A 27,583-nucleotide genomic window follows, 5' to 3' on the forward strand; every position below is an offset into this window, starting at 1 on the left:
TAAGTTAATCTTTGGAACTAAACTTAATCCACCTCTGTTGAAAGAGGTTAACTTATTTGTTCCTAACAAGTATACTCGTGGGAGATCCCATGCACTCTTTTATACTCGGAAAGCGAGGACTTCTGTCTACCAGAATGCGCGAAGTAACAGAGCGAATCGCTACATTGCCAATCGACGTTTTCAACATGACTTACAGAGAGTTCAGCATTTAGCAACTATCTCTTGACGCATATCACAAATGGTAATACTACATCCATGACTTTTTTATACTTACTTTTACCTCAAATTTGTAATCTTATCTGTGATATATTGGTGCATAACCGTTCTACGGAAGACATAAATAAATAATAATTAATAAATGACACTGTGACCTAAAATTCAGTAAACAGACAGATTTTCAGCTTTACGCTTTTGGTTTTTGTTTTAAATTCCCATAATAACATTTTAATTTTTCATTCACTCCCGTTTTGGTTGCCACCTCTGGGCTAGAGTCCCATAATACTTGATAATCCTGCTTGATTCTGTGCAAACGAGGGTCGTCCGTCTGATTGATAATCCATTGTTAACAAACCTATAGCCATCTATAATGCACAGACTCAATGTGGGAATTCTGGGTCTGTTCTACAGGTATTTTAATGGAGCCTGCTCCACAGATCCTCGGTGCACGTGCGTGAAACTCGACATACACGAGCGGAACACTCTTTCACAGTCGATGTTGGATTTATGAGATTGGGCGGCTTCTTCGACTCGTTTTTATGTCGTGGAACAAGCTACCGGCATCTATGTTTCCTCCTTCATACAATCCGGGCCTCTTCAAGACCCGCATTAATAAATCCCTTTATACAGCCCCTACCTTAAGCCGCCTCACAAAGCTGCCCAACCAGATGGCGACAAAGCTCCCCTGCCTGTGAGGTGCCACATAAAAAATATTATCATCATATATTATTGTTGTTTATTTAAGTCGCACTTATTATTATATTTCGCATTGTTTTCGTAAAAAAAATTCCGTTTTATCACATTTCTAGTATTTACTAATCTCATTGTTACTGCTTATACTAAAATAATTTTCTTTTCATTGGTGAGTCCTTATTTTGTAGCTAGATATTTCCTTATAAATTATGTAATGTATTTATCACTTTGTACGCGGAAAAATAATTACCTATTGTTATTTTACTAATGTTAAACTGCGTGAAACATTCAATAATAAATTAGTTATAAAAATGAACCCCATTAGGCCTAGTCAAGGGTTAGCAATGACGCAAACCTTTTGAAAGACGTTTTAATTATAATAGTTGGAGGTTAGTATAGTAGATGGCGCTAGTATAGATTTTTGAAGCATTTTTCGTAAATTTTAGTGATATTGTTATTTTTGTGATTTTATGATTTATGAATTAATTAAAATGTATTTTCCGCATTGTACAGTTAGTAATGGAATGACAATGTTTGAATTAAACTGAGTATGAAAGAAAAGACACCGTGTGGAGAAGAAATGAGCGGTTTTTTGAAAAGAATATAAATCCTCGGTGTTTTTTTTTTTTTTTAAACGCAAAATTAAAGCTATTTTTTCAAGAATCAATGCTACATTTCTTAAAAATGAAAGCTATGAATGAGTGTCTCTAAATATAATATACATATTTTGAAAATTGTCAATTTTTTGTTGTTGTTATAAATGGAAAGGTGTGCAAATGAACCCAATATAATCCCAGGGATGGAAAGTATTGAGGAAAGGGAAAGGAAAGGATATTAAATGAAATGAAAGGTAAGTAACGGGGTGGCCTTGAATTAACATAATAATAATAATAATATCTTTATTTAGGAAAGTTTACACATTAAAACTATAAATACATATTATGGTATTTGTAACTTTTATATTTAAGGTTATAAAATTAACAGAAAAATACAAACATAATATTGTGAAGGTAAAAAGAAAATAACAATACAGTTAGTTGAGGTTTCTCAAATACCGCCTCACCAGGCTAGCCTGTGTTGAGGCAGAATTTTTCGTGTTAGTTCCTAATACCTTTGAACATACCTATACTTGTATTAGATGAATTAGGATTTTTTGCATTTATAGCTGTCGAACATCAAACACATTCATAATATTAAAAATTAGATTCGAGTCTGTAATTATAGGTAGCCTTAGAATTCAAATATGATTTAATATTTTCACGGCCAAAAGTATTTTTGTTATTTGTTTTTGGGGTGTTATTTAAATAACACATCTGCCCTGATGATGGACACTGCAATGTTGTCCGAAACGTTGGCTAAAGAAGGAGGTAGCGCAACACGGCATAACACCCCCAAAAACAAATAACAAAAACAAAAACAAAAAGCCTTAGAATTATTTTAAAAATTGTTTTCTGAGCCTTTATGAACATAAGACATTGGAAAGTAATTTAAGGCGAAGCTTAATGCTAAGTCACTATTTTGATTAATATTTATTACGAATTAGTTTACATTATGAATACCAAAAAATATGCGGTAGATGAATTGAAGGTTTTCCTAAATAAAAACTACAAAAAAAATTTTTAAATAGAAATGTATGAACGCGTAAAGGAAACAACTTTTTTAATAAGGATAGAGAAAAAATTCGATACATTGATATTAATATCATGCTATTTAAAATTACCTAATATCCAAAATCTCATGTAGTTATTTCACAATACATTTTTATTCCCTCAAATTGAAATGATTCATTTTGAAAAGGAGAAGTAATTAAACGATTGTCCATTATTGGGTGAGCAAGAAAAAAGATCCACCTTTATGTACCTGAAGGCGAAGCTTAATGCCAAATCACTATTTTGATTAATCTTTATAGCTAATTGGTGTACATTATGAATACCAAAAAATATGTTTTAGATAAATTGAAGGTTTTCCTATCGCTTCGCTTGATTAGATTACAAATAAAATAATAAATTACTCAATAAAAAATATAAATGCAATCTACTAAAAAAAATATTTTTTCAATAGAAATGTATGAATTCGTAATGGAAACAACTTAGAAAAAATACAGTACTATAGCCAAGATTATCTGTGACAGTTTCACTTGATTAACTTTTTTGCTTTCTTGTAAAATTATTTACAAAATAAATAAAAAATCAGATTTGTGCTTGAAATCGAACGTTTCTAGACTCAGTTTGTCAGGCGATTTTAATGCCTATTACCTACGATATAAGGTATACCAAGAATATACACATTTTTGGCTTGTAGCTTCCTCTTAAGGGAAAGATGGAAAGGAAGTGGTAGATGAGAAAAATAAAGGTTGCATTATGACATATGGAACATGACAGGTAATTCTATCAATCTGCCGACCCCAGTATGTATATATCCTTGTGTAGATTGCGAAAAAAAGTTGTTTTAAACATCAGGAGGTTTGTAAAATTCACTGTAACATTTTTACCTGTATTATTATTTATTAATTAACGCCCTTTTTCGGGGCTTTTACATATAAATATTTAGTAATATACATTATTTATTCTACATAACTGAATTGCTTCATTAACAACATTTCATATTTGTTTAAAGATAAATTGAGAATGTCCACTGACTTAGTATAATTGTTTCCCTCCATTAGTATTCTGGGCAAAGAGGAATACATACGGTAGTTAGTCCCAGAATTTCTGCACTGAAATAAATCCTGACTTCTAGTATTACGTTGTGGAATCCGGAAGCTTATCAATTCTAGCAATACCGGACTATCAACTAAATCATTTAGAATTTTATATAGAAATACCAAGTCAGAGACCATTCTTCTGTCTGACAATTTGAGCATATTCATATAATTTAACAGAGTGTTGTAGTTCAACATAATTGCTGGAATACCCATTTTAAAATTTATAAAACCTAAGAATTTGTTTTGTATTCTTTCAACAGCTTGTAAATGTATATTATAATGTAGGTTCCAGACAGGAGAATTGTACTCAAGTTGACTTCTTACGTAGGCAAAATATAAAATTTAATACACTTTATATTGTTAAAATTTCTGGTTAGTCTAGTTATAAATCCCAACATGTTTAAGCCCTTATTAGAGATTTCTGCTATGTGGTTAACAAATGAAAGATTTGATTGAAAAGTGATGCCTAAGTCTTTGATTTGTGTTAATGTCTCGATAGCATTGTTATCAATGTTGTAATCAAAAATCACTGGATTTTTTATTCGAGAAAATCAACTATTTGACATTTGAGAATTAAAGTCTATTTTCATTACACCAAATTAATAATTTGTTGATTCTGTCTTGAATAATGTTGCAATGGTAAATATTTTTAATAGTTCTATGAATTTTGAGGTCATCAGCAAAAAGTAAGATTAAGTAACTTTTCAATATTAAAAAGATTTTGATCACAGATTAAGGAATAACTCAAGAAGTGCCTTATAGCCGTGTTTCATGCTCTAAATATAAGTCTAATCGAGGCATATATTTCCGTACAAAACTGTGTTTCACCATGATTACGAAATTCAATTGTGATGGCGATATACAATTTCAGGCAAGTGTAAGAGAGATAGACCGCTTGCTAAATGTTCTAGAACCAAAAGGTAATAAGTCAGTGGCACATCTGTTTCCATTCAAATATGTATAGAAGGCACTTCTAGTTTTCTTATTTGTTGAATGGTTTCGATAGAATATTGGCAGAATATTAATAAGAAATTGAAAATGCTGTGGACCCAAATGGAAGCCTTGGGGAACCCTGTTTTGTAGAGATGTCTTTTATGTCGAACTGAACATAAAACCTCTTTTTTTAAATGTACCAACCCTAATAGTATTATTTTATATCCTTACACAATTTCCAGGAATTATGTTGGTGCAAGCCAAGCTTATTTGACTAAAGCGGGTACAGAACTATTGATTTGGTTATCTCGCCGCGGTTGCCTTATCAGTTGGCTGGAACGTTTTGCCGTTGGCTGGGACGCTATATTGTGCTGTGGTGTAAGGAAATTATAACAACAATCTAACAGTCGTTTACAGCGGCGTGAAGTGCTCTGCATACAAGGCTGTATTTCAATATATGAAGGGTGAACCACAGTTATAGTGGCTGAAGTAAAAAAAACACGAAAAAATTTCGTAGCTCTATTTTTGCTGACATGTAGTTGGATTATGAAATGATTTTGTTGGTGGTTTAAAATTGACTTAACCTAAAATTAATATTTTGAAATCCGATCTCACATTATCAATCATCAAAAATACTAATTTTGGCTGTGGGTCTGACTTTGAGTGATTGTAACAGTGGTTCATTGAACTCGGATTTGTTTTGAATTTAAGTTTCATTTTCAAAATGTTTTGGAAAAATACTTGTCAGGAATTCAGACAAACGAGAAATACAAACCTTTAATATATTATTTTTATCGGAAAATTATTTTAATTCAATATTCGGAAAGTATTTCTTTTGTTAATTTTTTTTCAATACCTTGCCTCTGTCATCTTTGATTTGTGTGGAGGGTCTTTTCAAGGAAAGGAAGGAAAAGAAGTTTAGTTTCAACATACTATAGGAAACAAGATGTAAAGTTTTTTTTTAATATGTGAAATGCTTTTTTGCCATAGATATTCTGCTGACATCATAAGAATCGAGAAAGAAGTTTAAAAATCAACTCTTAAATAAGAACTCCGTCAAAATAAAATTTTAAACACTTTATATGTTTTCAGTTTAAAACTCTAGTAAAAAAATGCTTTACTCATTTTTGAATTAAAAATGAATACCTAACTAACCAACGCACGTGCACCAAATGGACCAAACCTCACAGTAAATGTGAGGTTTGGTCCATTTGGTCCATAACATTAAATACATATTTTCCCTTTTTTTAGAAATTTATTAGAAAATCCCTAAATTTCACACAAATAAATTATATAATGCCATTCCAAATGATATACAAAATACCACGGAGAACAAGTTTCTTGTTCCTTCTTTTCTTCAATCTTCTAAGTATGACTAAGTAAACATTAAGATGAAGAAATCATAACAAATATGAAGACAACATAAGTATAAACACCAACACGACAACCTACAGTCCGCCTCGTAACAGGAATCCCTAGTGAGGACTGTAAATATAAAGAACTTCTAATAAACTATACTTACTCGTAATAATGTAATGCATGATAAATGTATCTTAAATAGTCAATATTAACATGAACAAACACCATCAGCTATCGAAAGGTTGAAGGAACCAAAGCGCAGTCCTGATACCGGTTCAGTTCTTTCCCTTTGAGGAAGCTACAAGCCAAAAATGTGTATATTCTTGGTATACCTTATATCGTAGGTAATAGGCATTAAAATCGCTTAACAAACGGTGTCTAAAATCGTTCAATTTCAAGCACAAAACTGGTTTTTATTTATTTTTTAAATAATTTAATAATAAAGCAAAAAAATTAATCAAGCGAAGCTGTCAAAAACAATCTTAGCTATAATACTGTATTTTTTATAAGTTGTTTCCTTTACGCGTTCATACATTTCTATTGAAAAAAAAAATTTAGTAGTTTACATTTATATTTTTATTAAGTAATTTATTATTTTATTTGTATTCTACTCAAGCGAAACAATAGGAAAAGCTTCAATTTATCTAAAGCATATTTTTTTGTATTCATAATGTACACCAATTCTTTATAAAGATTAATCATAATAGTGATTTAGCATTAAGCTTCGCCTTAACTTGGTACTCGTAAAAAGATGATTTTTGATGTGACACATCTCTTGGCGCGCCTAGGGTGGTTAACCGACTCGTGCGTAATAAGCGTGGCAAGACGGGACGACGCTCTCTGCACTGAACGAAGCGTCATTCGGCCAGCCTCGTGACTCGTCGGCTCTTTCCGCCCTGCCGCCAAAAGTCTGTGCGGGTAAGGCTGATCGAAGAGTAAACTTTTTTATGGGATGTTCTGTGCTAATCTAAAATATTTTTCTAAATTCCAAAGTAAAGTTTGTTGTTGTGCAGTAATGCTTTCTTCAATATCAATATTTTCTTAAGTAATCTGTGGTATTTCTTTATTGAAAAATGATTCGTTTACATTAACAAAACAGGGTTCCCCAAGGCTCCCATTTGGGTTCACAGCATTTTCAATTTATTATTAATATTCTGCCAATATTCTATCGAAACCATACAATAAATAAGAAAACTAGAAGTGCCATATTTGAATGGAAAAAAATGTGCCACCGACTTATTACCTTTTGGTTCTAGAACATTTAGCAAGCGGTCTATCTCTCTTAATATTTTTGCCTAAAATTATATATCGCCATCGCAATTGAATTTCGTAATACAATATACAACTTAACTATTTTATCATCAAAAGTATTTAATAAATTAACAGCTTCGAACTTATTTTTTTGCATTGATTATATGTCTTGCATTTTCTATTATTTTATTTCCTTTTATATAACCTAGTCGTTGAATTTTTAAACAGGTGTCTAAAAAGACAGACACTACACACTTTATTAATTCTTCTCCATCAATATTTATTTAAATATAACATTTCCTAATTTTCTGTCAATAACATGGAAATATGTTTACTGTACATTCCTGTCACCTACCTTAGAACAGGTCACACCTAATGATGTAGGTAATGTAAAACGTACAATTATATTACACAGATAATTACTGATGCTAACTTCTAATATTTGTAATCTCTTTTTTGCATGAACATTGTAAGAATTGTATTTCAGTAAACGCCGATTTATCAGTAATGAAGACATGTTTACTTTCATTTTCACTTCCTTAAAAAAATATATTTTAAATATGCTACCATATGTTTTGTTGATGTCAAATGTTTTGACTCGCTCGCATTGACTTAAGCCACCATATTTCTGAGCCCAATTTTTCCCCTAATTCGTACTGACGATCAAAATAATATGTACGAAGTGATAAAATATATTAGAGCTGGCTCCAATACTCGGTATGTACAATTAAACAGATGTGGTACCAGTATATATGTCTGGCGACCAGAGAATCTATCAAAAGGGACTATTGTCCAAAAAAGGCACCTGTTTGAATATATTTGACAAACTCTGTAGCAAAGTAAACTGTTGAGTAATTGTCACTATTTAACTAATTTTAATCATATGTTATTTTTAATGATAAACTAATGTTTATAAGCCAAGGTTTTATGCATAGCACAAAGGATAACAAATAATTATAAGCAATAATTAGTCGCCTGAAATATCAATACAAATTGATTTTTTTATTTTTTTTTAATAAAATATCTCCCTAGTAAAAATAAATGCCGCCAACGGGAATTGAACCCGTACCTTCTGATGTCCGGTCAGGTGCTCTGAAACCACTAAGCTATGTCGGCTTATTTCCAACCCGCCAAATGATTCAATATGTACTAGTACTTCAATTGACAATTACTGCTTATTATATTTTTTCCACCTGTAAACAACCAACTTTATTTTTGTAAGAAATCTATATAATATTAATGAATGTTTGTAATACATTTGTATTTATTTTTCATTATTAGTAATTTTAGTTTAATGTTTAGATGAATAGCGTAGGGTGAGACCTTTTTTAAACTTTTTTATATTTACATTCCAAATTTTCATATTTCAAAAACAGTTTTTAGTTTTCGGATACTTTCAGAAATATTCCATTTACTTTTACATTTTATTTCAAAGCGGAAATAAATAGAAATTCTCTGATCTAATGACAACGTCTTTAAGAAATATAACGGTCAATATGCCAGAGGCCTGGGGGGTTAAAATGCAACTTATCAAAAAAATTGGTTTGGCAGTTTAAATGCTGATATATTTTTTCTGATAAATTTTGTTAGCATGCAAAAAAATGCATGATGGTGATGTTACAAACAATCAAACGTAAGAATACTTTGAATATTATTTTTTTTAACAACTGTCTCTTGACAATGCACGTGTGTTCGAAGTGAGGGGCGCTTTTATCAGTGTGTTTAGTTTAAACAAGATAACTTTTTAACGGTTAGTTATGGTGAAAAACGTCAACCGTCGTTAGTGTCAATTTACCCCCTTGCTTTCGTATTTCCATGGAAAAATAGATAAATAATATTCTCGAAGTCGCGCCATGTCTGGGAAGCACAAAGCACATGATAATCAAATGTCCTTGATCGAAATTTTTAAAATATTCGACAAGGTGAATACTACAGACTGTCGGTTATAGGCGCTGATAAAAATGCATTTAGAAAAAATTCTTGGAAATGATTTGAAATCTTAGTATATCTCAATCTGTAGTTACTGCATTATTTATGGTTAAGCTTTTTTAACGTTTAATTGGATTTAATACAATATCAGCAGGATAATAATAATTTAAGCTCACTTGAGGTGAACTATTACAAAATTGCGCTTTATAAATAACTGTTACGATTTATTTGTTTATTAGATACTAAAAAATACAATTACAAAATAATGGAGCTTTGACTGTCCAACTGGGAAGGTTTCCCGTTTCAGGACTATGAAATTGATAGGTTTATATGTAGTAGGTAATGTAACACAAATACAAAACAATAAATTCGTAACATTGGAGAAATTACTTTTTACATAACATTGTGGAAATTACTTTCATGTTCACAATATATGAGATAAGTTAGCTAAGCATTTTTTTTCACTATTTGTATGATGTGTTATAATATATGTGTAAGAATTATTATTGAACTGATTTAAGACGTGTTTATAGTACATAATATTTGAGTTTGTGACGTATGGTGGGAATTTTAGGTCTAGAAGGCAAAAATATATAATATAATTATACGAACGTACTAAACATTTGTTGTTAATCTTTAAGAGGAAGCTACAAGCCAAAAATGTGTATATTGTTGGTATTCCTTATAATGTAGGTAATAGGCATTAAAATCGCCTGACAAACGTAGTCTATAAACGTTCGATTTCAACCACAAAACTGTTTTTTTATTTATTTTGTAAAAATTTTTTATAAGAAATCAAAAAAGTTTATGAAGTGAAACTGTCACAGATAATCTTAGCTATAAACCAGTATTTTTGAAAATTTCTTTCCTTTTTGCGTTCATACATTTCTATTGAAAAAAAAAATTAGTAGCTTACATTTATATTTTTTTGTTGAGTAATTTATTTTTTTATTTGTATTCTACTCAAGCGAATCGATAGAAAAACCTTTATTGAAAAAAAATTATCTGAAGCATATTTTTTGGTATTCATAATATATACCAATTCGTTATAAAGATTAATCAGAATAGTGATTTAGCTTTCAGCTTCGCCTTAAGTCCAGAAGCCAATTGTTAATCAATTTATGGAGAGTGCGCGAACTTTTCGATTTCCATATTAAATAATTGAAATATCAGTGGCCCCAAATCAGTGCCTTGCGTAAATCCTGTTTTTTTTTAATGAAATTTCATGTTACCCTTTATACTTTTTGTTGAGAAGGTTTCACCAATAGATAATAATAATATTAATTGGATGACATTTATTGAGCATCTTGTTCGTTAAGTCACTTTAGGGGCGTTTTACAACTTCATTTATCTATCCTACAATAATTATAACATACAGGGTGTGCGGGGATCAAGTGCACCAACCTCGGGAGGTGATTCTACATTATGATAGAAGTAAAAAAGATAAATAACTTTTTTTGTAAAATTCCAACTTTTTTTTCGCATACTAATATATTTTCCCATAAAAGCAATTCAACTTTTTTACCTAAAAACCACCTTAAGAGGAAGCTACAAGCCAAAAATGTGTATATTCTTGGTATCCCTTATATTGTAGGCAATAGGCATTAAAATCGCTTGACAAACGGAGCCTAGAAAAGTTCGATTTCAAGCACAAAACTGGTTTTTATTTATTTTGTAAATAATTTTATAAGAAAGCAAAAAAGGTAATAAAGTGAAACTGTCACAGATAATCTTAGCCATAATACTGTATTTTTTAAAGTTGTTTCTTTAATGCGTTCATACATTTCTATTGAAATATATTTTTTTTAGTAGTCTTACATTTATATTTTTTATAGAGTAATTTATTTATTTATTTGTTTTCTTCTCAAGCGAAACGATAGGAAAACCTTCAATTTATCTAAATAATATTTTTTGGTATGTATAATGTACACCAATTCGTTATAAAGATAATTCAAAATAGTAATTTAGCATTAAGCTTCGTCTTAAAACATCGTAATTTCTAAAAAAGTTACTCATCTTTTTTACTTCTGAAATCATGTAGAATCACCCCCGAAGTTAGTGCACTTTACCCCCGGACACCCTGTATAGACTCATAACTATTGACCTTTAGTTAAGATTTATATACTGATACTGTACATCACTGAATAGATAATACAGACTAGAAATGCCTTACATGTAAATTTGAATGGAAAACAATATAATTAATTAATTCCTTTGGGTTCTCACCCATTTAGAATACGCTCTCTCTCTCTATCTCTTGCGCTAGCCTAACATATATCGCCATCCCATTTGAATTTCATAATGATGATGAAACACTGGATTTATATTGGAAATCAAATGCCCGTTTGGCCAGGCTTTTGGTTCGTTACACGCCCACCTCACAGTTCTTGTGGTCTTCTTTATTCTATGTTTATCTTTTGTTTAATTTTAATTTATTTATTGCTCACTATACATAAATCACGTTTTTCTTATAAAAATCAACCTCACTAGGACCAAGCCTGTATCGAGGCTAACAATTTACATTTGAGTGAAGCAGAGTTATCACAAACATAAAGTAATACCTACTTCATACAAACACAAAATATTTCTAGAAGGGAGAAAAAATATGTATTAGATGAGTTACAAGTTGGGTAATTTGACAGTATATTGTAACAATATTTGAACCATAACTAATAATTAATCATTATTATTTCCAAAAAGAAACAAGTAGATAATAAACACAGCTTGGGTGACATTCAATTTTTAGCAAATGGGACTTAAATAAAATCTTATTATTTAAGAAAGCACAAGGATGAAAAAATATTAAGACAATCGTCTGTCAATACAAACAACTTACTTAACTTTTTAAATTTAACTAAGGAATTGGTAGACTTAATATGATTTGGAAGAATATTAAACATAAGTGGTGCTTGATATAAATAGTTTTGGTATGTACCGCCACAAAGTTCAATTGTCAATGGTATTATAGACAGCCCTGATATATTAAGCCTAATTACCTTCCATATACCCACTAGAACCACTCGATCCAAAATTCTTTTTAATTTCAATAACAATATCAGGACTGAGTCATTTAGAAACTCGCTTATACCTAGATTGCATGCAGTTGGCAATGCTTTCTCAGAAGTAGTAGATGTGTTCAACTGCACGGAATATAGTTATAAGAAGGCTATAATAACATACCTCTGTCGTAATTATCAAAGTTATTAGGCATAATACCATTCTATTCATAAGTTATCACAGAACCTAAACTATGCACTTACATCAGATATCAGACAGAAGAGTGTTATCTAATAATTTTATATACTTAATCAAAACTATAATTTTTCCCAAAATTGTTATGAGATGTCTTACTGACAGCCCTGTTTCAATAGAGCTAACTCTTAGTTCTCAGCAAATTCAACCAAATCCAATATTGAAGGTAACAATAACCTCAATACTAAACTACTGTACGGATTGAAAATAAAAATGCTATTGTACCTATGTATACCAGATGTTATTCTTGTTTAATTTTCAACATAATTTCTCAGTAATTATTCTGTTTAACATAATACTGTTTCGCTCCTGTGAACCACTGTAAACATAAATCATGTATATTGTAAAAGCCTTTTACGGCGTCTAAATAAATAAATAAATAAATTATAGTTGCACGCGTTTGTTGTGATCTTTCAGCAAATTTAATATTGATAAAAAATCGACAAAGTATTTGAGTGATATATAGCTGTTTTATATACATAACATTACATTCCTAATAAAGTAGGTTGGATGGATAGCAAAAAAAAATGTACACACCGTTAAGGATCAATTTTTGAGTAATATTTAGTGGTTCAACATTGGACTTTAGACATGATCCCCAGCATACTATGTTATAATAAAGTCGAGATTGGACTAAGGCAAAATAGACAGTTTTTAATTTATCTTTGTCCAATGTGTGTCGAATTTCTTTTAAAATAAATGTAAGTCTCCTGATATTCTTTGTTAACATATCTATATGGTCATTCCAACTTAAAAATGTATCAATCTTTACATCTAGATACATGATACAATCTACACTTTCCAAGGGGTGGCAATTGCAATTCTGCAGACAATAATTATGTATAATTGGTAGATTAAATGAAATAGCAGTGGACCTAAATGGGAACCTTGAGGAAAGTTAAATTTTATGATTTTCATGTTATGACTGCTTATGATATTAGCCTATTTGAAGGATGTTATTTTATCACGTTATCATGACGTGTTTTTAAGGGTACAAAGTAAGAAAAATCCTAGCAAGTGATTTTTTTTACGGCGCCATACAAATTATCATTGTCATGCACATGTTTTCTTTTGGCCTGTTGTAAATAATATATGTTTTATTTGAATTGCCTCTCTCGTAGTTAGAAATAATGTAGGTTAAATTTTTGGTTGAGATTTGCTTGGATACGAATAATATTAATCATATTTTATTTACAGATAAAAACGCTGCGTCGGCAAAATGCGACTCTTCATCAAGACAAAATAAACGCGATATCTAAGGTAAGCTTTCGATTTTTTGTTGATTATTAACCATATTAAATTTACTGTTTTTTTGTTATGAAACATCCTGTTTAGTTTCGGACCCAGAGGTCACGTGTTCAATTTCCCGAATGCGATATTATAAAGTTTATTTGCACCTCTTCTTGTTGTTCAATATTATCTTAGTATCGCCCTGGTGACAAATCTACATTCAGAGTTCAAGGAACAGACTTTAATATAATAACTTTTTGGTTTTATTGATAAAATTGGTTTATTTTGCGTTTATTGTTTCTAGTTTCTAGCCACCGTGTACTAATAACCATAAATCCATGGCAAAATGCGCAGCGTCATATTGCACACCCATTGTTCTAAGGCTCTATGTTTTACTGCCTAGTACTAAATCCACGCTTTTCAGGAATCGCATGAATAATAATTTCAGTCCCATTTCCTTTAACTGCCTTTCTGATTGCTCGGTGGGTAACAAGTTAATTTTATGGCTCCGATTCAAATTCCAAGGGGTTCGACGAACTGCATTCGCTGATATACTCGAAGAATGGTCGTGCAATGACTTGTAGAACAATAAATTATTATAAATGTATTATTGTTTAATACATGTTTGCAATGCATTTGTTTAATAAAATGCGTGCGTTTTTATATATTTTTTCGTTATCGATAATTTTAGTTACAAAAAACGTAAGGTAAACAATTTAAGGATGTAGGGATATGGGTATGTAGGAATGTAGGGGTGTAGGGGTAAAGGGATGTAGGAATGTAGGGATGTAGGGGTATAGGGGTATAGGGATGTAGCGGTGTAGGGGTGTAGGGATGTAGGGGTGTGGGGATTTAGTGATGTAGTAGTGTAAGGATGTAGGGGTGTAGGGATGTAGGGGTGTAGGAATGTAGGGATGTAGGGGTATAAGGATGTAGCGGTGTAGGGGTGTAGGGATGTAGGGGTGTGGGGATTTAGTGATGTAGGAGTGTAAGGATGTGGGGATGTGGGGATGTAGGGATGTAGGAATGTAGGGGTGTAGGGGTATAGGGATGTAGGAATGTAAGGATGTAGCGGTGTAGGGGTGTGGGGATTTAGTGATGTAGGAATGTAAGGATATAGGGGTGTAGGGATGTAAGGGTGTAGAGGTGTAGGGGTTTTCGTGATGTAGGGTTGTGGGGATGTAGGTATATAGGGGTGTAGGGATGTAGGGAGCTAGGGGTGCAGGGGTTTAGGGATGTAGGAATGTAGGGATGTAGGGTGTAGGGGTGTAGGGGTGTGGGGATTTAGGGATGTAAGGATGTAAGTGTTTAGGAATGTAGGGGCGTATGAATGTAGGGATGTAGGAGTGTAGAGATGTAGGGGTGTAGAGATGTAAGGGTGTAGAGGTTAAGGGGTTTAGGGGTGCAGGGATGTAGGGATGCCCCTGTGTTATGGCGGGTGAAGTTTACAGATTGGAGATTTCAATAATATTCGTAATAGTTAGTAAATTATACAATTCCGATTTAGTTCATATTTTATGTGATTTAAGGATCCATCGAGTTATTTGTGTTTTGAACATATGGAGTGGAGTTTCTTTTTTTAGGATATCAGGAAGAAGGTTTTGTTAGTTACGTAGGTGAATTGTCTTTCTGCTGATGTACTAGTATGAAGTTTAGGAACATTGTAGTGTAGTGTTCAAATGGAGTTGACAAAAAGTCGGATTGAGGAATGTCTTGTCAGTCGCATATTGATAACACGTATTACCAATATATCAAAAATTAAAAGCGTAGTTATCACCTTTCTTAAGCTGTTTTTAGTTTTCAGATACGTTCATAAATATTCCATTATTTGGATTTTATATTTATGGCAGAGGCATGAGATGTTAAAATGCGTTCTACGCATTCAGTTGAGAGTCTATTATGAAGGCCTTGTCTATGAAGGCCGGAAACATTAATTCATATGTATCCTAAATGTAATGTCAATAAACGCACGGATTCCCGGCAGTGAAATTGAATTGAATTGGATTTACTTATGACATTATTATAATTTTATATAATAATGTCATGTGGATTTACTTATGACATTATTATAATTTTATATAATAATGTCATGTGGATTTACTTATGACATTATTATAATTTTATATAATAATGTCATGTGGATTTACTTATGACAATATTATAATTTTATATAATAATGTCATGTGGATTTACTTATGACATTATTATAATTTTATATAATAATGTCACGTGGATTTACTTATGACACTATTATAATTTTATATAATAATGTTATGTGGATTTACTTATGACACTATTATAATTTTATATAATAATGTCATGTGGATTTACTTATGACATTATTATAATTTTTTTTAGTTTATAATGGAAACAAACATCTCTAAATAGTATCTATAAAACAAAGTCGCTATCCGCGTATGTCTGTTTGTGCGCCTAGTTCTTCTAAACTACGCAACGAATTTAGGTAGGGTTTTCAATATTATTTAGAGAATTTCTCCCTAAAGGTTTATATATATAATTCATGAATATTATATTTATAGAAAATGAAGAAAAGTCGATGATTTGTAATCAGGTTGAAAAAAAAAATTCTGGCGCTTACATTGCTAACGCTCTCTAAACCTTATGAAATCATCAAAATAACGTACTAACGAAGTGTACATCTCAAAGAGGCCTACAGAAAAGTCCACGATGGTATATATCTATCTCTTAAGGATAACTCCCAGCAACGATGGGTACACGTCAGCTAATTTATACATATTTTATTGAAATAACTACATGGTTGCATGAACTAGTGAAGTTTCCGTATAAAATTCATATTAGATATGTACAAAAAAACACAAATTTTAAAAAATGTTTAAAAACAAAACAGATTAAAAGTATAATAATGAATACTTACATCGTAAGTATCCAGTATTAACCGTTTGAGTGCCAAAAAATTCATACAGTTGCTTGTAAAATGCCACCAAAAAAACATTATTTTTTATGAAACTATATATTTTTTTAAATCCCCATAAATTCTTTGAATTTTCAAGGATTTCGATGATTTTTTCGGTGTTTTATTAAAGAATATTGATTTAGAATCACGCGGAGGAGGATCCCGAAGTCCAGGCGTTTCGAAAAAAATGAGAATTTTACGTACAGACGTACGCGCGAATCAGAACACGACTGACGCAATCGACGGAAATCGACGATCGGCAATCTTCGTTAAAACACGAATCGACGAAAATCGACGATTGGCACCCAAACGGTTAATTATCAACGAAACTTTAAATACTTTGCGACAAGACTCTACAACATTCTTCCAGACAGCATAAAACAATGTGATTCACAAAAAAATTTGAAAGATAATCTAAAAACTTGGATCAAAAATAAGAATAGGGCCTTCACCGGTGCATTCACCCAAATTCGCAGTTATTGAAGTCACCACATTATTGAGCGAATTACATTTTAATACAAGTATAGGTATGTTCAAAGGTATTAGGAACTAACACGAATAATTCTGCCTCAACACAGGCTAGCCTAGTGAGGCGGTATTTGAGAAACCTCAACTGTACTTTTATTTTCTTTTTACCTTCACAATATTATGTTTGTATTTTTCTATAAATTTTATAACCTTAAAAATAAAAGTTACAAATCAATGTACACCATAATATGTATTTATAGTTGTAATGTTTAAACTTTCCTAAATAAAGATATTATTATTATTATTTTTTTGTGAAATAATCCTATCATCTTAGTTTATTTTATTGTTTTTATTATAATCATGCGAACACTGTATTACTACTAACTGTCTTTAATTGTTTTTATAACATTTTGTAATTCCTTATAATGTATATGCTTTATATTTCTTTGTGATTTATAAATATATTGTATAGGTGCAAATATTGAATCAACGACTAGAATTAATGGAACATTATTGTTTTAATATTGTAAATAATTGCTGTTTATGCTAAATATATAAATGACTGTTTATTTCCTAAATAAAATAAAATAATAAAAATCGTAGTATAGTTTTCAAAGATTAACCAAATAAATAAAGAAAAACGAGTTAAAGAAAATGAGAATATTACTTAAAGATCACAGCATGGATAGAGAATTTTTAATTAACAATTAGTTTTTTTTTTTCTAATATACATTTAGTCAATTGACCTGAGAATAAATGGAAAATAACAGCGTCTGAAAAGATATTGCTGTCTTTTGTGCACGTCCTTCTGAAAAATGAATGTTGTATGAAGTTAGTTTTTGAGTTTGGGATGTGGAATAGTTTGTTTGATCGTTTGTTTCGTACTGGACAGTGGAAACGAACATTTAGTCGTTGTCAACAGCGTTGTGAATAATTTTGAATAAATATTGAAGACAATATTAGTGATTTTTTAAACGAAAATCTGAATCAGAAAAAGAAACGGTCACATCTGGGACTCGAACCCAGGACCCTTGTCTTTCCGGGACAATGCTCTACCAACTGCGCTAATTGGTAGAGCATTGTCCCGGAAAGACAAGGGTCCTGGGTTCGAGTCCCAGATGTGACCGTTTCTTTTTCTGATTTTTCTGTTTCAGATTTTCGTTTAAAAAATCACTAATATTGTCTTCAATATTTAAATATTACAATTTGAGGTTTTACTCAATAAAAAATATTCCGAAAAATAATTAATTTTGAATAAAAATTTTTTGTCGAAATTACTACTTCGATCTTCTAATATTGACAGTTTTGAAATGAAATTAATGTTTTCTAGAAGGTTATTAAGTTGTTTTCTAGAAGTTAATTGTTGAATAATATCTGCTTGACGGCTGGGTTAGCCGGTCCTAGTACTCCCCCTGTGAAGTAGTAGGTGGGTAGGACGTACTTATCTGTAAAGTAAAGTAAAGTATTGTTTGCAGGCGATAAGCACTGGCTCAGAGCCTTATCGAAGGTGCGTTTCACACATATACGGGCCGAGCAGGCCTTCTCAAACATGTATTATTAATTTATTACAACTTATTTTAATTTTAATTGAATATTGATTTCCAAATGATTTAACCCTCCCGCACCGGATGGGGGTAATACACATCCCCCAAACGAGTCTTAAGATATTAATAATAAATTAATTAATCGATCTGCATTTGTGAAACAATATTCCGTTACTGTTTTTCAGCATAATACTATTGGACCCCGCAATGCTTCGCTATTGTAAATGTATTTTTCGAGCGTCTCCGACTTCTACCACCATTCACTACTGTGTACCACAATGTTACTATTAAAAAAATTACATTACATTTTTATTTATTTTTATTGACTTTATTTCGACTCCGTATCTCGTTCCGGTGCAAACATATTTCGTTAAGTCCCCGTAGTAAGCGTTCAAAGATGGTTAGAAAGGGAGATATGTAAATACGAGGAAGCGCACTAATATTAAAATACGATAATATTTAGTAAAACACAACTCGTTTGAGATAGAGCAAAAATCTATCGTTTTAGTTGCATTTAAAGATACATTTTTATGCCTATAACATGTTAAATAACCGAACTAAATGTGTTTTTAATAATTTTCGAAACTTACTTTGTGATTTTTTTTATCGAGGGAATTTCTTATAATTAACGCTTCGGCATAACAAATGTATAGATATTATCTTTAAATATAACATTTTTTTGGAACTTAAAACTTAAACAGTTATATAGAAACTAGTTATAAATCGGTAGAAATTGAGAATGCGAGGGCTTAAGAGACAATATCTCTAGACACTCCGCGATATATGGGGGTCCCAGGTGACCCCTTCGGATTATACGTAATTTTTATCTTCACGTACATAAAGGTGGGTGTTTTTTCATGTTCACCCAATAATGGACAATCATTTAATTAATTCTCCTTTTCAAAATGAATCATTTCAATTTGAGGAAAAAAAAATGTATTGGGAAATAACTACATGTGATATTCGATATTAGGTAATTTTGAATAGCGTGATATTAATATCAATGTATCGAATGTTTTCTCTATCCTCATTAGCTTATAATTATTTTAGCATACATTATTTATTTACCTGGTTAGGTAATTTATAGTGGCGTTTTCTTGCAATTCCAGCATAAAATGTTTCCACGAAACTTAAGATATGTTTTTTTAACCATCCCGCAGAGAAGTGGGGGACAGGTAGTACCCAAAATAAAATATATCTATACGCTGGTACGGGCTTTTACAAACATTTGACATACATAATACTTTTGTGCAACAGTAATCAAGAAATAAAAGTTTGCCATTAGTTATATATAGAATATTATCATGCTTAGCTTTGTTATTAATATTATTGAGTCTCTTTGTAACTATATTCCTTGCAGTTGAACACATCTACAATTTCTGCGAAATTATTGCCAACTGCGTGTAAACCAGGTACAAGTGAGTATCTAAATGACTCAGTTCTGATATTGTTGTTGAAATTAAAAATAATTTTCTTTCGAGTAGTTCTAGTCAGCATGTTGAAAATGATTATGCTCAGTAAATCAGGGCTGTATATAATTCCATTGACAATTTTAAAAATGAAAGTAAAGGGAAACTGAGTCTTCTATCTGAGAGTTTTAATAATTTTAATTCTTTCGTCAATTGGTTGTAATTTATAGTTTTTATTGGCAGACCGAGTTATTATACAATATTCTTACAAAAAGTTAAGTTGATTTGAGAATATATATAAATCTACAGTTTTATTTGAAGATTGATGAAATTTTGCACAATTGACCTTCAATACAAGACGAAGTTCACTGTCTGCATTAATTTCGAAAATTCATCATTTTCTGTGTAAAGCACGGGGATATCAGCTAGTAAATTATAAACTATTCGATGTGCCGACTAGGAACACAAGACAAAATGTAATATTCTTCCTCAATACATACACAACCAACCATCAGACACACTCACTAACCAATAGAATGCGTGATCTGGGCAACAAGTTTGGGGGTACTATTGATGTATTTATTAACTCCATTTATAGAATTAAGGGTGATCTATCAGCAGTTTATTTTTAAACAAGTTCTGCTGTGTAATTATTATTACGCGTGACAGCTATTTCGCCCTCTAAAGGCATTATCAAACTCCTTTGAGACTGATTGACCTTGTCCGAATTCTTGACGCAATCAGTTCGAATTTTTAAAATTACACTTAAATTCAAAGCAAATTTTTAGTTCATTGAACCAGATTTCAAGCAGAACTAACTAACTCACAGATAACCGATATTGGTGTGTTAGCCAGATATGTCCCATCTTATTCTCTTCACTCTCACGACATTTGGGTAAATTGTGTCAGGACCACCACGTGTGGTGCTCTTGCATCTCTGCTTACCCCAGAACAACCGTGTTACCTTGTACTATAGCTCGTTAACTCGATATTGCACTTTGCCCACCACCTGGCGGAAGTACGGGCGAGTTGTCACCCACGGCTTGAGAGCCCCTGGCCCTGATAAACGCCTGGGTATCGAACAAAGGCCCGCGGCGGATATTGCGGCCGTGTTATTGGGTGATACTCGGAGACCAGCTACACTCAATTCACAGCCAACGCCGGAAAATAATACGACAAATATTGTAGAATACTAACACAACTAGATATACAATGGTGTACGGAAATTAGTTGTACTAGTAGTAGACACTAGTGAATCTACGTCACTTTTGAAGTGGATTTTGTCGTATGACTTTTTTTCATTCATTTCATATTAAAAAAAATTGTACTAGTATTTCACCCGCCATGCTAGGGATGTCCCTAGATGTAGGGATGAAAAATTAGTTTTGCTGATTTATTTTATTTATTTATTGTTTCTTTATATTGTATCTTTTTTTACGTTAGAATTTTTAACTTCACTAGTACAAGTCTGTGTTGAGGTTAATAATTTTACAAAATAATAAAATAAAAGATAACACAAAGATTATATATTAAGAGAACAATATTGTTAGATATATGCAGGTAACTACATTAATGGAGGACTGAACGCAGTTGGCGCTAACAAAAAAATGTCCAAAGAAGCGATGTTAGCAGTCCACAATGGAGTGCTGGTACCTACCCTGATGTATGGAAGTGAGACATGGATATGGCAAAGAAAGGATGAAAGTAGATTGAATGCTGTTGAAATGAGATCCCTGAGGTGTATGTGTGGTAAAACCATGTATGATCGTGTGAGGAATGTGGAGATCCACAAAAAGTGCAAGGCTGATGTAAGCGTAATGAGTAAGATCAAGAAAGGGACGCTTAGATGGTTTGGGCATGTAGAGCGAATGAGCGAAGAAAGGAGTGTAAGGATGCAAATGTGAATGGAAGCAGAAGTCGGGGACGCCCGAGGAAGACATGGCACGACCAAGTGAATCAGATACTTGACTCGGGCCATGTCAAGAGTCAGAATAATAGAAGAGTATGTATGAGACGATGTATGAATGTAAATGAGGCAAGAAGTGTGTGCCAAGACCGAGTTGTTTCGCGGTCCGTCCTCTCTGCCTATCCCTGCGGGGAAACGGCGTGATGGTGAGTTAGTTAGTACATATTGTTACATTAACGTTTCTACGAACATGGTACCTATTAATCTAATTCCAGCCAATTCATTACAGTATAATGCAGTAAACATGTAGGGTGACCATGATATACATTGATATTTAATTGCAAGAAAAAATATAATAAACTATTATTTTAAAAATGAGAGAAGAAAGAAAGATAAAAAAATTACATTATAAAAGGAAAAGGATGAAAAAATACACATACAAAATATTATGCCACAATTTAAAAGGACAAAGATGAAAGAATATGTTGAAAATCCTCCGATAGCACAAAAAAAGCGTAACATTATTCAAGTCATTCTGTATTTTCTCAATGGCATCCTGTAAGTTTTTACTGGCTATGTATAACGATGTCTACCTGTTTGTGCGCTTAGTTCTTTTAAACTACGCAACTGATTTTGATAAGGTTTTCACTATCATTTAGAGAATTTCTTCAGACAGATTTACATATGTAATACATGCTTATTATATTTATAGAAAGTAGAGAAAATGTGTTTTATAATCAAGTCGTAATAATATGTTTTCGGGCACTACATTTTTAATGCTGGCTAAACCTTATGAGATACATAAAAATAATGTACTACGGAATTGTATATCTTGAAAAGGCCTACAGAAAAGTCTGCCATGGTATATGTCTATCTCCTAAGGATAACCCACAGCAACGCTGGGTACACGTTTTTTACATATAATAATTAAATTGAGTAGATAATGTGTGGCATGTATGAAAGGTATTTGAGGTTAAAGTGTAGAATGTATCATGTAATTTTTTAAAATATATTTATTTATTTATTAGGTACTAAAAACTTCAATTACGTAATAATGAAGCTTTGACTATCGAACTGGGATGGTTTCCCGTTTCAGGACAATCAAATTGAAAGGTTTAGTTGATGAGAAGTACGTAATGTAACACAATTCAATCATTGGATATATTACTTTTTTACATAACAATAAATTCATAACATTGTGGAAAGCACTTTCATGTTGACAATATAAGAGATAAGTTAAGTAAGCATCTTAATTTTTTCACTGTTTCTATGATGAGAAGTAGTATATGTGTAATAATTATTATTTTAACTGATTTAAGACGTTAATTTGAGAGGAAGCTACAAGCCAAAAATGTGTATATTCTTGGTACACCTTATATTGTAGGTAATAGGCATTCAAATCGCTTGACAAACAGAGTCTAGAAACGTTCGATTTCAAGCACAAAACTGGTTTTTATTTATTTTGTAAATAATTTTATACGAAAGCAAAAAAGTTACTCAAGTGAAACTGTCACAGATAATCTTAGCTTTAATACTGTATTTTTTTAAGTTGTGTCTTTTACGCGTTCATACATTTGTATTGAAAAAAATATTTTTTAGTAGTTTTCAGTTATATTTATTATTGAGTCATTTTTTTTATTTGTATTCTACTCAAGCATATTTTTTGGTATTCACAATGTACACCGATTCGTTATAAAGATTAATCAAAATAGTGATTTGGCATTAAGCTTCGCCTTGAGCTTTCGTCTTTGAGTAAATCAAATCCAAAGTTGGAATTTTGAAAAAATCAAATCAAATAAAGTCAAAATGTGAAAAAAATCGATCGTTAGGGAAATAATATCAGCTATTTAAAACGTATTCGAAAATGCGTCGAAACATAGTACTTTTCCAAAAGTTGAATAGTAGCCGAAATAAGGTTTTAAAAAAAATTAAATGCTCAGATTTTGACGGCCTCCGTGGCGTGCGCAAGTAAATCTAATTTAATTAATTTGTGTTATTTCACAATTCACTCATTTTAAATAATATATATTACATTTGCCGCACGTTCCGTAGTCGAAGGTATTCTCAGTATCGCCTTGGTGTAAGAACACCATTCAGAATTAAAACTTTGCTTGAAATGGCTTTAGCTGTGTTTGGTGACAAGATAAAATAGCCAGGTACTTCTCTACCTTCCTCTTCGACATCTCCTTTCCCTCCCCACTACTAAAGCCTCACAACATAACCCATTTGAGATAATAATAATAATATTTGTCTTATTTATATAGCGCTGTTTTCGTGAGAAATCACCTCAAGGGCGCTGTACAAATATATTTCTTAAATAGTTAACATTAGAACTACTGACTTAAAACTAGTGACTTACGCTGAGACTTATATCTAGAAACTTATAACTAAGTTATAGTATCCCTTGTTCCAGACGGTTGGGAACAGATAGGACTTTTTTTGCTCTTTGTCATAAAATAAGTTCGAAAAAATAAGTCTTTTGGGTCGTTTGATGTGGATTCACCCATTTTCTGCTTGTACCACTAGCTTCCAATCGCCGTGTATATTTACAAGAAATCATGTAATGATGTGTGGCACGGAAATTTACATCAAACATTTTAACTTCTATGTAAGGTCTTGGATCAACCCTTGCGTATGAATATTTCTAGTTTTGGTGACGGAGAACTCAAAGCGCCGGGTTCACATTCTTGGAATGATCTGCCATTTAGTTCTAGATGGGAAATTAAGTCATATTTGAAGAAATTAAGCCCCCTCAAACCCGATTTCTACCGATTTATAACAAGTTTATCGCTAACGCTTTTAAGTTTTTATGTTCCAAAAAAATATATTTTATTTTTGAAGATAATATATATATACATTTGTTATGCCGAAACTTTAATTATATCAAATTCCCTCGATAGAAAAAAATCGCCAAGTACGCCCGAAAATTAGTAAAAACACGTTTTGTTCTATCATTTAATATGTTATAGGCATAGACATATGAATATTAGTAGACCTGCCCTAATTGATTAAAAGCGTATTATCCCCACTCCCCATACCGGTTCCATTGGAGCCGGCTGGGCTCGCGTATGGCCTCAAGTGAAATTTGAAAACGTGACGTCATCATTCTTGTGCGAACTATGGTCGAGGCATCATCGGTTCATTTTACGAAATAACACGGCAAAATGTTGACTTGTACTATGAAAACTTGTAAAAATAGATGTGAAAAGGAGAATAAACCCAATTGTCGTATTACATTCCATATATAAGCATTATTTTACTTTATTTTAAGCATATTCACATCGTATAATATAGATCAGTTTTAGAAACATATTATACTATCACATCGAGAAACGTCTGGACGCGAAACACAAAGCTGGTTGGTTGCTGGGAAGTAAATTATGAACATTTATAAAAGTGTCTTAACTAAATACTTAAACGAAATATTCGACTCTGAAAATAGAACCGAATTTTTTTGCCGAATTTGGACTTCGCAAATTTGTTCATAACGTGGCGAGTAATTTGCGCTCCCATGTAAAAATGTCTATTCATTCAAAAGCAGATTTTACTTTTAAGAAGTAAATGGTGATATTATAATGCGAGATGCCTATTTACTGTCAGATTGATTTATTGACGAATCACAGTCAGCCTTACGCCCTTCGTTTATCAACAGTTGATTTTACCCCTCGCCATTATCTTCTCGTCTATTAATTCCTATGTCTGTGGTTATAGGCATAAAAAAATTCGCAGTGTATCTTTAAATGCAACTAAAGCATTTGCCGAGAGATTTTTACTCTATTTCAAACGAGTCGTGTTTTATTAAATATTTTCACAATTTTCGCTTAATTATTTATTATCGTTTTTTTTATATTAGCGCGCTCCCTCTAACATTCGTATTTACATATCTCCCGTTATAACCATCTTACTATGCGGCTTTAACACACATCGAAATTGACAATTTATTTAAAAAAATATTGCTGGTGAATAGATACACTATTTAATTTTAAATAGATAATTTTTGTGAAAATATACCGCACAGAGTTTTGGCGGCCGGGCGTTAATTGCCGACGAATCACGAGGCTGGCCGAACGGAGTGTTGTCCGTGCAAGAGCGTCATCCCGTCTTGCCACGCTTGCGATTTCAAGCAAGAGTCGATATTACCCCACTAGGCTCCCCAAAAGATGTTTCACATCAGTAAAACACACTTTTCCCGGCTTACTCATCCCGGCAATATTAAAAAAAATCATACTTCCTTGTCGAAAGTTTGTACGTATTATACTCATTATGTGTTAGTCACCTCAACTGTTGTAACTACGCGAAAAGTTTACTTTAAAAATAGTAAAATATTATTTCTACTGAATAAATTTAATAATTGTTAATTTGAATAATCTGTCAAACCTTCTGAAACGACTGAATTGCGTAGCTGGTAGTCGAAACTAAAATATCATAATAATATTTCATCCAATTAAACATCTAATCTTAATTTTTTTCTTATCTTAAGATAGATAATACATTAAGGCGAAGCTTAATGCCAAATCACTATTTTGATTAATCTTTATAACGAATTGGTGTACATTATGAATACCATAAAATATGCTTTAGATAAATTTAAGGTTTTCCTATCGTTTCGCTTGAGTAAAATACAAATAAAAAAATAAATTACTCAATAAAAAATATAAATGCAAACTACTAAAAAATATATATTTTCAATAGAAATGTATGAACGCGTAAAGGAAACAATTTTTAAAAAGTACAGTATTATAGCTAAGATTATCTGTGACAGTTTCACTTGATTAACTTTTTTGCTTTCTTATAAAATTATTTACAAAATAAATAAAAAACATTTTTTTGCTTGAAATCGAACGTTTCTAGACTCCGTTTCTCAAGCGATTTTAATGCTATTACCTACGATATAAGGTATACCAAGAATACACACATTTTTGGCTTGTAGCTTCCTCTTAATACTAGTTACCACCACGTTGTTATACCACACTAAGTATTTAATGGATAAAGTTAATGTAATCTTTAATATATTTTTTTATCTAATCTTAATGTTATAAAATTTGATATAAGTTGTATATTATCTATGTTGTTTTAAGTATTGTAACGAAATGTTTTCCAGTATCACTAATAACTTGCTTTACAACCGAGATACATTCCCAGAAGTTGGGTCGTTAAGTAGAAGGTTTTAATATCATTTTAATAAGGTCAGTATCAAACATTTTCCCGTGTATGTTTTTTATTAAATTTTAGCTGTACCACGTCACGCGTTGCTGTGTCTCAGTCTGTCTGTTTTAAAAAAAGCATGTTTGTCCAACAGAATGCGCTGTTTTTTTTTTTTTTAAATGCTGTCACAGGTAAACATATACATATAATACAGGCATATAAAAACAAGATTTTGAACATTCGAACATTACATATTGATTTATATGGATATATAAAAATTTGCAATGATCCTTCTAAAATATATATTTATCCTGGAGTCATTGCTAAAAGACAGAGCATTCTGTCGGTTTTAACATTCGTGTGTTTGTTAAAAAACGATATTTTTTAAATATGAGGTTTTTAAATTGACACGTAGTTACCTATGTCCAAATGCAATAGTTATGAATATTTTGTTTGTGCTTTTTAAATTGACATGTAGTTACCTATGTCTTAATACAATCCTTAAATATATGTTATATGTGATTTTAAATCGACACGTAGTTACCTATGTCCTAATACAATTCTTAAATATATTTTATATGTGATTTTAAATCGACACGTAGTTACCTA

At 31.6% G+C, this 27,583-nt stretch overlaps 1 protein-coding gene across 1 annotated transcript in view; it reads left to right on the forward strand.

Annotated features, from left to right (window-relative positions):
* Gmap (Golgi microtubule-associated protein) overlaps positions 1-27,583 on the forward strand; it is a 147,371-nt gene that overhangs the window by 8,454 nt on the left and 111,334 nt on the right. The window contains exon 2 of the mRNA XM_089649631.1: positions 13,535-13,597. Within this exon, the coding sequence (XP_089505757.1) occupies positions 13,535-13,597 (63 nt within the window). The remainder of the gene's footprint in view (positions 1-13,534; positions 13,598-27,583) is intronic.

The sequence above is a fragment of the Hesperophylax consimilis genome, chromosome 30 (genome assembly GCF_061612785.1).
Source record: "Hesperophylax consimilis isolate HC1 chromosome 30, BYU_Hcon_1.0, whole genome shotgun sequence".
NCBI classification, from domain to species: Eukaryota; Metazoa; Arthropoda; class Insecta; order Trichoptera; family Limnephilidae; genus Hesperophylax; species Hesperophylax consimilis.